Source organism: Tarenaya hassleriana, unplaced genomic scaffold (assembly GCF_000463585.1).
Source record: "Tarenaya hassleriana unplaced genomic scaffold, ASM46358v1 Cleome2, whole genome shotgun sequence".
NCBI lineage: Eukaryota > Viridiplantae > Streptophyta > Magnoliopsida > Brassicales > Cleomaceae > Tarenaya > Tarenaya hassleriana.
In genome coordinates, this window is record NW_010965372.1 from 4,168,038 (window position 1) to 4,180,854 (window position 12,817).

Here is a 12,817-nt window from a genome sequence, read left to right on the forward strand (position 1 = left end):
CGGCATTCCCGTTCTTGTTAACTCGCTCTCTGGGGAAGCCAAGAACGAATAACACAACACGTGCTGAATAACAACACTTCAAGAACATAAAACGGAACATATACAAGCATGGCTTAGAATTGAAAGAAACCCGCTTCAAGATTCTGCGGTAAAATACCTCGGTAACGAAACATGTTGTCTCTGAAGCGCGTTATTCCTCCCCGCCCTATCTTGGTTTTCCTCGAGATGAGCAAATTGCCTCTTGAATCGATCAACTCCACTGCATTAACAAAGAGATGTTTAGTCATACGAGCCTATAGAACAAATGCTACTCAAAAGGGAAGTTCGATCAACTACATGGTATCCTGAATCCCATAAAATACATAACAAAAGATATTTGCATAGTATGTAGAAGAATCATTTTCATTGCTTGAAAGGTCAAATAAGGATTGGACAGCTTATTTCCAAATCAAACTTAAAAAAAAAAATACAAAAACGAGTTTAATCTTTTTAATCAGGGATCGATAACACTACCTGGGGTACATGAAGCTAAGCTGATCACCGCCACAAAGGTATTCATCCAGCATCTGTGGATGGTATTCCAATATCTGCATTTTCCTCAGATAAAGTTTAGAAGTTAGAACCATGAAGAAAGAGACAAAACCAGAACAAAGAAAAGAAAGATGGAGAAGGCTCATTCATTACCTCCCGATAAATTAGCTCTCTGACATCATCTTTCGTCAACTTCTTCCTCTCGAACTCAAACTCGAGCTTTGAAATTGGTTGCGTGGATGGTTCACGATCAGCACTTGCCAGACCGCTGAAGTATGGATCAGTCAGTGCCTGTTAATTTTTACACATGGGTATCAGAAATGTGAATGTAAATTTCTAGTGTCTTCATCAAAACATTGAAAATAAAAGTAAATTTACGTCATCTTACTTCTTCAGCAGTTGGACGATCTTTAGGATCAAAGGCCAGAAGACGTTCCAAAAGGCGGAGGACCATGGGGTCGGCTTTAGGGAACTTATGCGAGTATGGGACCGGTTGCTTTTTCCGCATGCTGCTAAGATATCTCCTCGCCTTTTCATTTCTGATCTGCAGATTTCAAGACATCATACCCGTTACAAAGCAAAGATTATTTCGGAACTCTTAGGCAGAAAAGGTAAACAATGGAATCACATTACTTTCGAGTTGTTCTTCTCCAAGGAAAGATAAGTACTTTATAAAGTTACAATGTTGTTCGCAAAAGACTGATTTTTGTGATGTTAAGAGATCAGGAAAAAAAATATATCAATTTAAATGACTAACCCTTGATATGGCTTCAGGCGACGGAGTGCCAAGAAAATCAGTCATAAGATCCAATTGATGCACCACATTTTTCCCGGGAAACAGAGGCTTTCCCAGAAGCATTTCAGCAAATATGCAACCTACGCTCCAGATATCGATGGCAGGTGTATACTGGATATATAAAAAGTTGAATTAGTTATCGTCTTTCAATAGAGCAGACCATAGTAGATTTCCTAATATATAGGACCACACAACAGACCGACCACAAAAAGCATAGATCCTATTCGCAGGAAATTGGCATGAAATTTAGCTAAAATTCAGCGAAGATACAAATATGTTTTTTTCCATAATACAACTAGAAAGGCAACATGCAAGAGAAAGCTCTTGGAAAAAATACAAGAAGCCTAAAGTTATGATCTCGATGGATATAGAAGCAAGATCAGGAGAGGTTAATTGATGAATGACATGAGAACATGAAATCGAAGAACCAGAGGCAAAATGCAAAGACAGTTGCAGTTATGAATGTCACAGACTCAGATGGAAGACATGAAATAGAGGAAAAATTAGCAGTCAAAGTCCATTGAGGAAGATGAGCTTACTTTGGAGAAAAAGGATCCACAGAGTTCTGGGGCACGATACCACCTAGTAGCAACATAATCCTATACAAAACGATGAAAAAGATTTAGTAAACAAGCACTGAGACACAAGATGTTAAAACTTGGGCGGATTAAGAAAAAACCTAAGGAGCAGACTGCTATCACATTCTTTTAGTTTGATGAACTCACAGTCCAAAAAATAGCTGATGGGGCGTCATTAAAAGACACTCTAGCCAGACCAAAGTCACAGATCTTCAGTTTGCAATCAGCATTAGCAAGAATGTTCTTTGGTTTCAAATCCCGATGGAACACATTAGCTGCCAACAGAGCAATAATCATTCAATAACCTTTAGAGACTGTGAGTCTGAAACCAAACAAACTCGGAAGTGTGGAAGGCAGAAACTAACCTGCATGAATGTATTTCAAACCACGGAGAAGCTGGTACAAGAAAAACTGATAGTGCTCGGGAGTCAGATCATCATTTGCCCTAATCACCTGATGAAGATCAGATTCCATCAACTCAAACACAACATAAATATCTCGAAATTCCCGTCGAGAAGGAGGGAGCATGATGTGTTTTATCTCCACGACGTCTGGATGACGAAGCAGACGGAGTAACTTTATCTCTCTCAAAATCCTAGTTGCATCAGAGACATGCTCAAACACATCGTTTATTTTCTTGATCGCAACCCTTTCACCAGTGTGTGTGTCTACAGCAGAACCTACAATACCATAGCTTCCTTTTCCGACCACTTCTTGAATCTGGTACCTGCTTGCTTCTCCATACTCCGTGAAGAAGTCAGCTTCATGTGTACCCTGACGAAATATTCAGTTTGAACTGAAAAATTAGATGACCGAATACATATGGAGATATCTTGTTCCACATGATCTGTGTAAAATCATGGATTGATGATCATGAGCAAGGTAGATGAATAATCAAGAAATACCATGAGCCCACTCACATCAACCATAAGAGCAGCAATATCGGTTAACTTCGAATAAGTAAATCCCACATGCTCTTTATATTCAGACAAAAGGACCACATCCCTCCATTTTCTCACGGATCAAACAGAATTCAACGATTTGACCGATCGAATTCATTCATATCTAACTCCCAACAACAATGCCAAAGAGATCTTGGCGAATCGTTTCCCCTAGCATCATGAGATCAGCTAAACTGATGGATCTAGTTTCCAGGAATGTAACACAAAACTCTTCCTTTTGATCCTTTTGAGCATCAAGGGCACGAAAGAAAACAAACGACGCCCGACAAGTTATAAACGAGTTGTCGGAGAGTTAAACACACATCTCCTGTTTCACCCAGATCACGACAAGTTATAGGCTTTCTACAGTCTTACACAACTCAACCATCAAGAGGGCTCAAATCCAGATCACCCGTAAATTTTCTAAATCAAAGAAGTCCGTTTAACAATGTTTCAATTCCGGAGAAACCCAATAAACAGGATTAAAAGATTAGATTTAAATCAAAACAAATCATACCTACATTCCCGAAGGAAGAAAAAGATCACAGAAAAACGCACCTTCTTGTGAGAATCCATGGGTAAGTGATGTCGCTTTGGAACCCTAATGAGCTTTAGCCCAGACAGATTAAGATCTTCGGTAACAGTAAGCTCCTCCTTGGAATCGCCACCGCTGCTCTCGTCGACCACTTGATTAGGATCAGAGGAATTAGAAGGATTATGATTTGGATTAGGATTGCGATTATCAGAAGGAGAAGGACGACGAGGAAAAAGCCATCGACGAACACCGTCGACGAGATTACCACCACCACCCATCAATCGATTACAGGTCAACAATTACAGGGTTTTCGTTCCGATTTTCCTCTCAGCCAAACACTTTTCAGGAAGACATCGCATTCTTCGCCGCTTCTCTCTCGATGTTTTTTTTTGTTGGTTGATTTTTTTCCCCCTCCCCGAGTTGAGACCATGTCCTTCTCTCTCCTATTTTATTCATTTTATGTCCTATTTTATACGCTTGGTTTATTTTTTTTTTCATTTTCGGCTGATTTTGGAGAGAGAGAGAGCGCGAAGCTCGCGGGAGAAGGAAGGTTTTATATACATATTATATACAGGTTTGACCGGTCAACTATTGCTGAGACCAATAATTTGAAATTAAAAAAATATCTTCTTATTCTAATTCATTATTGTCGTCATATAAAATCTATTTTTTTGTTGAATTATAATTGATAGCTATACATAATAAATTAATAATAATATGAATAATTCCTACAAGCTAGTTTACCATCACATATGTCAAACAACTTTATAAAACATGGAAAAAGATGACAAAGGATGGCTGTCTTCATTCGACCGTGATGTAAAACGGTTCGTTCGGTCCAATTCAATTTAAATCGGTTTATTAATTTGTTTTGAGTTGAGATCGTTGCGGTATGTTTTTATCGAGTTAAAAAAATTCTGATTCGATTTATATCGTTCTAATTCGTGAGAAAAAAATATTAAATATAATAAAAAAATGTATTAAAAACAAAAAAATATATACTATACGAACTTATTTTTTCAATTTTTTTGACCTAACTCGAAAAATATAGATTGATTAGCGAACCAAATCTATTTTGACTAAGTGCAGATAAATTATAAGATTAAGAGAATAAAAAGATAAAACCCCTAAAAAACCTCCAACTTGCAAAAATATATACAAATAAACCTTCAATTTGAAAAACTATCATTCAATCCCCGAAGTTGTAACTTGTCACTGAATAAAAACTCGAACTTGCAAATTATTGCTCTAATAAACCTTTGACCGATTTGACCACAATTTTAGACGATTGGAAATCCACGTATTAACGGATTGTTGATGTCACCTTATACACGTTATCAATTTTAATTTAAAAAATGACATCAACAATCCGTCAATACGTGGATTTCCGATCATTTGAAATTGTGGTCAAACCGGTCAAAGGTTTATTAGAGCAATAATTTACAAGTTCGAGGTTTTATTCAGTGACAAGTTACAACTTCGGGGATTGAATTACAGTTTTTCAAGTTGAAGGTTTATTTGTATATATTTTTGCAAGTTGAAAACAATTTTTTATTTGTGGAGAGAAAATTGTTAGGAAGAAACTCTCAAGTCATTAGTCCATAACCTATTATCAGAATTTTACATTTCACATTTATTATACTGCAAAAAGCATATTAAATTCAAAGAATGTTGCAGTTCGGTTCAGGCCAACACCAAGCAAACTTAAAATTGGAGAACGAACCAAACCTCAATGGGCCTTGGCCCATTTTATATAAAGCCCAGTTATATTCATTTCTTTTTTTAATTAAGCCCAAATGAGTGAAAATCGAAAATGCGACAGAATGTAGTATGCTCAAATTATATTAATTATTATGGAGACATAAAAAAAAAAAATTTACTCCACGAAGATGAAACCGTCAATGTTATTATTATTCTAAATTTTTTTTAGAAATTTATATTTTTCATCGTCTACAAAACTTTTATATAGAATAAATAGTAAAAGGTGATATATATAGGAAGTAATTTATATTTGTCATGCGGTAAAGTTCTCGCATGAAATACAAATATAAAGTTTATAATAATTTTATAGAAATTTCGGTTAAAAAACTGAAATATGAACAGAAAATAAAAATTTATTAAAAGCTCGGGATTTAGTATTTCGATATCTTTTTCAAACATGTGAAAGACCCATTAAAAAAAAAAATAGGTCCATTATTTTGTTTAATTTACTCGGAAATTTAATTCTCCTCATTGTTTTTGTGCAAGTTGACGATTTTTAATTTATAGAGAAAATCGACCTCACGTATTTTTCTTACGAAAAGGGAGAAAAGGGAAAGAAAGGAATAAATCTGATTGTGGAGAAGTGGCCCCCACCATCATGTGAGCTGGCGCCAATTAGAATGCAGAAAGAGTCTCTTCTCTTTTTAATTAATTAGTTTTTTTTTCTTTTACTTTGACTGGATAAAGATCGACGTGGCATTACCACCCCGCGTCTGCCCCACGCGCCTTGGTCAAACTTAGTCAAACCCACAACGCAACGAACATATCAGAGAAATTTTATTTTACTATTTATGATGGAAATTAATGTATAAGTTATATTTTATATTGTGTGGGAATAGTTAAAGCGGTTAAAATTCACATGCATGGTCTTCATTGTGTATACCCAAGCATTTGTCCACCTCTTTCGTTTTCTGGATAGGGACAGATAGACATTGAAATCTTTACGATCTCTCTCTTGGCTTCTTCCTCTCTGGCAACCCATGTTTCATGCTTATGTACACATATATGTATGTATGTATGTATGTATGTCCGCATACATGTATTTGTACAAATATACGTTTGTTTGTGCTTTTGAATGAAAGCAAAGTTAAACTCAAGAAAAATATTCGAGCTATTGTTGATTCATTTCTTTTGCAAATATAAGTTAAACAAAGTATTGATGGTGAGCAAGCTTGTTTTCAACTTTTACATTAGTAAGATATTGAAACTTATATATATATATATATATATATATTTGGTCCATCTTACCTAATAAGTATATTCTTGATGCATGTGAATGGTAGTATCAATCGATAGCTGAACATATTCATTACATATTTTATTTTTTGGTTGGTTGTGGAATTTAGGTTTTTTTTTATAATAATTATATATACATAAGAAGAAGAAAATAATATACCAACTTTTGGCAATAAAAGCCTTAAGACAAATCATAAACCAACTACCCCTTTCGAGACTGCAAATATTTAAAATACATTATAAATTATTTTTATAAATTATTGAAATTTGAGGCGAGGAGAGAGACATAGAGAAAAAGAGGGCTGAATCAAATCTAAAGTGGTTTTATTTGGGGTCTTATTAGTACAAATTTCTCATTGAAATAGTTATATAATTGGACGTACCAAATTTCTCGTCGAAATAATATTTGTGATTTATTACTTCTTTCTCCTATACAAGTCATCAATGAAACATGCTGGTCCAAAACTCAAGTAGGCGATTTTCAGGACCACCTATATATATATATATATATAATATCAAATCACTAATGAGAAGTTAACATAAAGGAATATTATATTTTTATGTATCCCCTAATCTCGTGGATACCAAAGTGTTGACCTTCCCTTGCTGGCAATTTCTGATTCATAAGTTATGATATCCATATACATATATATATATATATATATATATATTGCGTTAATTTGGTAAGATTTTCATTATGGTGGAACTAAAAACTGTTCCTAAATTATTATTATTTTTGTGACGGAATATTAACCACGAGTAAGAAATGTGTTGGCCGGCTATTGGTTTAATAATTGCATAAACAAATGAAAATACAATTTTTATTGTATAAATGCTTAATTGTTTCGTTATACCTCTCACGCCATGTGTACGTGTGTTTGACATATACATATACGGTATACATACGAAGAAAAGTATTTTAATGAATATATATATATGGATAGAGTCAAACAACCTAAAAGCCAAGATTAGGGTTGAAGCATATCAAGTCCAAAAGGCTGCTTATAAATAAACGTTCAAACTATTTTGTTGCTTACAATTACAAATTAAAGGCAGTGGAAATTATATTATTTGATTTGTAATCCATCAATTTTCGTACAAAACAAAGTCTGAGTTCCACAAATAATGTGTTCTTTTTTATACAAAAACTCAGATGAGAATTTCAATATGTAATTTAAAAATAAAAAATCACAAAAAAGTTTTAAAATGCTAATCTTTTAAAAATATACATTTAAACTTTAATTATTTATAAATTTTAAATTTTTGAAAAACATCTAAACATTTTATCTGATTTAAAATTTCAACCAACCAATAAATCTAAATCGAATACAAATTTTATATTAATATCTAAATTTATAATTGTTTATTAAATTATTATATAATAAACATATTACATTCCAAGTAGATAGCAATGATATGTTATTATCCATATATATATATATAATTGAAATTTTAAATGATAAATTGATAAATTTATAATTAAAATTTAAATGTATTAGTTTATATATATAATATAATTATAAATTTTAATATATATATATATATCGGCACTATCTCTAGTATTATCTCTGTTAGGGGTAGGCGTTTCGGGAAACGGTTCGGGTTCGGGACGAGAATTGATCGGTTCGGTTTTTTCGGTTTTACAAAAATAGATACCAATCGGTTTTTATATTGTATTCGGTTCGGTTTGGTTTCGGTTCGGTTCCGGGTTTTATTAAAAAAAAGATAGATTTTCTTTAAAAATATTCAGTTTTTCGGGATTTTTAAAGGTAGGTTCGGTTCGGTCCGGTTCCGAAGAACCGAACCGAAACGCCCTGCCCTAATCTCTGTTACCTATACACACGTTTTCCCCCATTTTCTACTGAAACCGTATATGCAATAAATAAAACGAGGAAAGGAGGAAAATATGCAATCAAATATTAAAAAAAAAGAAAAGAATAACACAACGTTTATTATTTCCGGTGCTTTTCTGTTATTATTTATTTATTTATTTGGTTGAAAGTTGTTATTATTAGGGTTTTTTTCGTACAATGGTAAAAAGTTAAGTCGCATTTTTTTCTGCTCACTACACTAAATTGCAAATAAGGATCATAAGAGATTGAAAATATGATATCACATGCATAATTTCATAAGATTAATTTTTCCTATGAATATTCAGGTCGGCCTAGCTTCTATATTTTCTCAACAACGTCAAATTAAATAATCATATGATTCCGGTGGAAAAAAAAAGATAATCATATGATTCTTTGGCTATCCCTTTATGTACACAAGGTACGCTAATGATTATTTAATAGAAACATCTATTAATCTATATTCAAGAAACCAAACCATTGTTTAATTTAGGTATCGATATTATGATTGTACACACATTGGGATATTTTGGGTTTGTTTTTAGTTAGTTTTATTATTTTTTTAGTTTTCTAAAATTATTTCCACTCATATTTTTTTTATTTTTTGTTAGTTTGTGATTCATTTCCATTCGGATTCGTTTTCTATTTAGAATTTTATTTTCTAACAATTTGTAATCGTTTTAGTACAGAGGGAAATGAACAAATCCAAAGAAGGAAAAAAAAAGGATTAAGGTTTGTGATTTCTATTTACATATTTTTGCAATCAGAGAAACAAATTCATGGTTTTTTTCTTCTTAAAATGAAACCATTTAAAGATCAAAATCAGCCTTCAGACAACTTGTTTTCCACTCGGTTCCTTTCGGGTTTCCTTCCTTCGTCAACAAGTTCGTGCACTCAGCAATCACCATTGTTAAGGAAGAAAAAATTCCCCCTTTTTCCTCGTTTGCATGCCACAGTAACTTTCGATTTTATTGCTGAAATCCCCACTTCCTTGTTTTTTGTAGCTTTTTTAGTTTAATTTTCTTGGTCGGAAATTTCAGAGAGAGAAAGTGGCATTTAGTTTTTTTGGACTTTCTCAAGAGAGAGAGAGAGAGAGTTGAGAGCTGCTACTGCTAGTTGCTCAAGACGAATTTGCGGCTCTCGTACGGAGATTTTGTATGCTCGTGGCTTTTATTTCAAATTCGAGCGGGTGTGGTTTTCTTCTGTTTGGTAATTCATCCTAAAGCTGGACGCGAGATTCTAGGTGTTCGAGCATCTGGGTTTGTGTTTTCCGGGAAAAATCTGCTTCGTAAAGTTTGAAAATTTCGCTTTTCCAGCTACTGGACTCTGACGGGTCAGTCTGGAATCCGGAGAAATATTCTGGGTATCGCTTGAGATGTGCCTTCTCTGATGCTCTGTTCAATTTTTCTGTTTGGCTTCCGGGAAAATTCTCTGGGTGTTGCTTGAAATCTGCTGCTGCAACAGCTGTTAGGTTTGACGAGTTTTTGATCTGGATTGAATCCCCGAATCTCCAGGTTCGTGTCGACAAGGAATTAGGGTTTAGTAAAGCTTGTCCCTCTGAACTGGCAATGGAGGCGACTGAGCCGAGATGTTCGCGGCTTTGACATTCGGACTGACGGATTGTTTCCATGAAGATGAACATGAAGAACTTCCTCAAGAAACTGCATATCATGCCCAATCAATCAGAAGATGCTGAGGGGTCAACCTCATCTAGGAGCAATAAATCAAGTGATGCATCATCACCACCGGATACATCGAGGTCCCACCACAGCAACAATCCTGAGCACAAACCCTTTTCGGGTTTATCGAATTGGCTAAGCTCAGTTGGCCATAGGAAAAGCCCTAGTCCACCAACTTCTTCAAATGCCAAGAAAAAGGGATCTAGGATGGAACACAGTGGTGATCCTGTTGGATCGAGGGGTTTAGGTTCTGGGCCGGAATCTGTATCTGTGAGGCATGATTCGGGTTCGAGTAACAGTAGAGATCCTGAGGTCGAAGAAGAGTATCAGATTCAACTGGCTCTAGAGTTAAGTGCTAGAGAAGATCCTGAGGCTGCTCAGATTGAGGCTGTGAAGAAGATCAGTTTAGGTTCTTGTGCTCCTGAGAATTCTCCAGCTGAACTCGTTGCTTACCGTTACTGGGTAAGTTTTTGAAGCCATTCCTCTTTAGCCCACTTGGTCTGTAGTTGCACAAGAACTTTAGGTAGATATTTTACTAGATTTGATCCCGATTGTCTTGCTGTTTCTTGGTTTATGTCCATGTTAGGCGGCTTGCTAGGGTTATGACAAAATTGACCGTTTAGTTTCTCCAGCTTTCATCATCTGCCTTGTAGAACAGGGACTTTGGTATGAAATGATGGTTCTTTCTGACTGTTATGTGCTTAAGCAAGGGATGGAGATCATCCCCAACTTTGTTAAACTATTATCATTTTTTCATCCTTAATCTTCAGTTCCTAAGATCATTAAGCATTCTCAATTGAGCATGTGGTGAACTGATCGGTTGATTATTATCCGCGGAACTTTCACAGTAGACTGTTTCATGAAATGAGAATCTATGTGTCACTGTTTACTCTGTTCTAACCCATCTCATATCGTCTAGATTTTTCATGCGCTTCACAGAATTACAACTGTCTTGGCTACGATGACAAGATCTTGGATGGATTTTATGACTTGTATGGAGTACTGAATGAATCCTCATCAGAAAGAATACCTTCCTTAGTTGACCTTCAGGGGACACCTGTCTCAGATGGTGTAACATGGGAAGTTGTTCTCGTTAACAGAATTGGGGATGCAAATCTGCTGAGACTTGAACAGAAGGCTCTGGATATCGCTGCAAAATCAAAGTCAGTTTCTTCTTCCGGGTTTGTGAACAGTGATTTGGTAAGGAAGTTAGCCATTTTAGTTGCAGATTACATGGGCGGACCGGTTGTGGACCCAGACAGCATGTTAAGAGCTTGGAGGAGCCTCAGCTACAGCTTGAAAGCAACACTCGGTAGCATGGTTTTGCCTCTCGGTTCTCTTACAATCGGATTGGCTCGCCATCGTTCTTTGTTATTCAAGGTATGTGCTGTTCTGGGTTCTGTTAGTTTAGTATGTTACATCAAAATATGGAATGAGAATGGTTTGATACAATGTTTCATTTCAAGATTTTCGAAAAAAAAGGACTTGCTTTTCCAACTTTGTTTTTATTGCATCCAGTCCTCATCTTCACCACTAAGTTTGTATATTGTGTTCTGTCTCTTCTTTTGATGGGAAATTTCCAGGTTTTATGTGATTCAGTAGGCGTTCCCTGTCGCATAGTGAAAGGACATCAATACACTGGTTCAGATGATGTAGCAATGAACTTCATTAAGACTGATGATGGGAGGTAATTGCGACTCTAAATCCGGATATTATGTCATATATGCCAATATTTCTTTGTCGTTTACATATAGATTTTCGTACCGAGTTACGTAACTTTTGTATGTACTGCACATACATGCACATGGGCTTGCGTATGCTGTCCGTTTTTTCGGTGAGGTCTTACCTTTACATGGCTCTGTGAATAAAGTGATAGAAAGATATGGCGGTCTAATCTTATCGATGACTTTGGTTTTCTATATATAGTATCTTAAAATTTAGGTGTTTGATTGTAATTCTTGCATATATTAGATTGAGGGGCTACTTCTTTGTTGTTTCATAGCTCCACGGAAAAAAAGAAGATATTTTCCTTCTTTGGTGTTCCATAGTTTCCTCTTCTTTCTTGCTAAATAATACAAGTTTCGATTTCAGGGAGTTCATCGTTGACCTAATGGCAGATCCGGGCACGCTTATACCAGCTGATGCGGCTGGGGTTCATATAGAATACGATGACTCCGTCTTTTCTGCAAGTCCCCGAGATATCGATTGTTCTCATGTAGCTTCTTCCAGCAGTGGGATTGGGAGCTCATTTGAAGAGCATGCGGAATATGGGTCGGGAGAACATTGCTGTAGGACCAAGATTTTGGTTGCGGGAAACCAATCTGATGGCGGAGGCAATTTCAGGGCTCACCCAAACACGTCTAAGGAAGAAGAGAGAGGTCCTACCGATGTTGAAAAGGCTCCTGTTCAAAATCTCGGTAGCAGACCTAATCATTTTTTCAGCCATGTCAGAACACCTTCATGGACTGAAGGAGTTAGCTCCCCGGCTGTACGCAGGATGAAAGTCAAAGATGTTTCACAGTACATGATTGATGCTGCCAAAGAGAATCCACGACTTGCTCAGAAGCTTCACGATGTGTTACTCGAAAGTGGAGTTGTTGCTCCGCCCAATTTGTTTTCCGAAATATATCCAGAATCATTGGAGGCAACTGTCGAGATCATATCTCCATCTGAAGCCACTTATGAGAGGCGGCAAGATATAGGTCCCGGGTATTTGCCTCCGTTGCGTCACCCGAGAGCTCAATCTAGAACAAATACTCCTCATGAACAAGTTGCAAACTTTGGATCGGGTTTCGGGCATGTGTTTGATCTGAGCAAAGTTGCTAGTCAGTCTAATTTATCACAGTTTGAAGCCTCTTCTACAGATTATGCGAGAAAGGTGCCAGTTGCTGCAGCTGCAGCGGCCGCCGT

General features: G+C 36.0%; 2 protein-coding genes across 4 annotated transcripts in view; one reads left to right on the forward strand and one right to left on the reverse strand.

Moving 5' to 3' along the window:
- Positions 1–3,872, reverse strand: part of LOC104812163 (mitogen-activated protein kinase 8-like) — a 4,841-nt gene extending 969 nt beyond the window's left edge. The window contains exons 1-10 of one of the 2 annotated variants that reach the window (XM_010539188.1): positions 3,405–3,872; positions 2,271–2,679; positions 2,053–2,180; positions 1,867–1,926; positions 1,289–1,438; positions 920–1,075; positions 685–822; positions 514–587; positions 158–259; positions 1–29 (exon numbers count right to left, since the gene is read on the reverse strand). In XM_010539188.1, the coding sequence (XP_010537490.1) occupies positions 1–29; positions 158–259; positions 514–587; positions 685–822; positions 920–1,075; positions 1,289–1,438; positions 1,867–1,926; positions 2,053–2,180; positions 2,271–2,679; positions 3,405–3,659 (1,501 nt within the window). In that variant the 5' untranslated portion in view covers positions 3,660–3,872. The remainder of the gene's footprint in view (positions 30–157; positions 260–513; positions 588–684; positions 823–919; positions 1,076–1,288; positions 1,439–1,866; positions 1,927–2,052; positions 2,181–2,270; positions 2,680–3,404) is intronic. The other variant, XM_010539187.2, reaches the window with a different exon arrangement.
- A 5,228-nt stretch (positions 3,873–9,100) lies between these two features.
- LOC104812164 (serine/threonine-protein kinase EDR1-like) overlaps positions 9,101–12,817 on the forward strand; it is a 6,975-nt gene continuing 3,258 nt past the window's right edge. Inside the window, exons 1-4 of one of the 2 annotated variants that reach the window (XM_019202401.1) lie at positions 9,101–10,369; positions 10,847–11,287; positions 11,491–11,594; positions 11,999–12,785. In XM_019202401.1, the coding sequence (XP_019057946.1) occupies positions 9,857–10,369; positions 10,847–11,287; positions 11,491–11,594; positions 11,999–12,785 (1,845 nt within the window). In that variant the 5' untranslated portion in view covers positions 9,101–9,856. The remainder of the gene's footprint in view (positions 10,370–10,846; positions 11,288–11,490; positions 11,595–11,998; positions 12,786–12,817) is intronic. The other variant, XM_010539189.2, reaches the window with a different exon arrangement.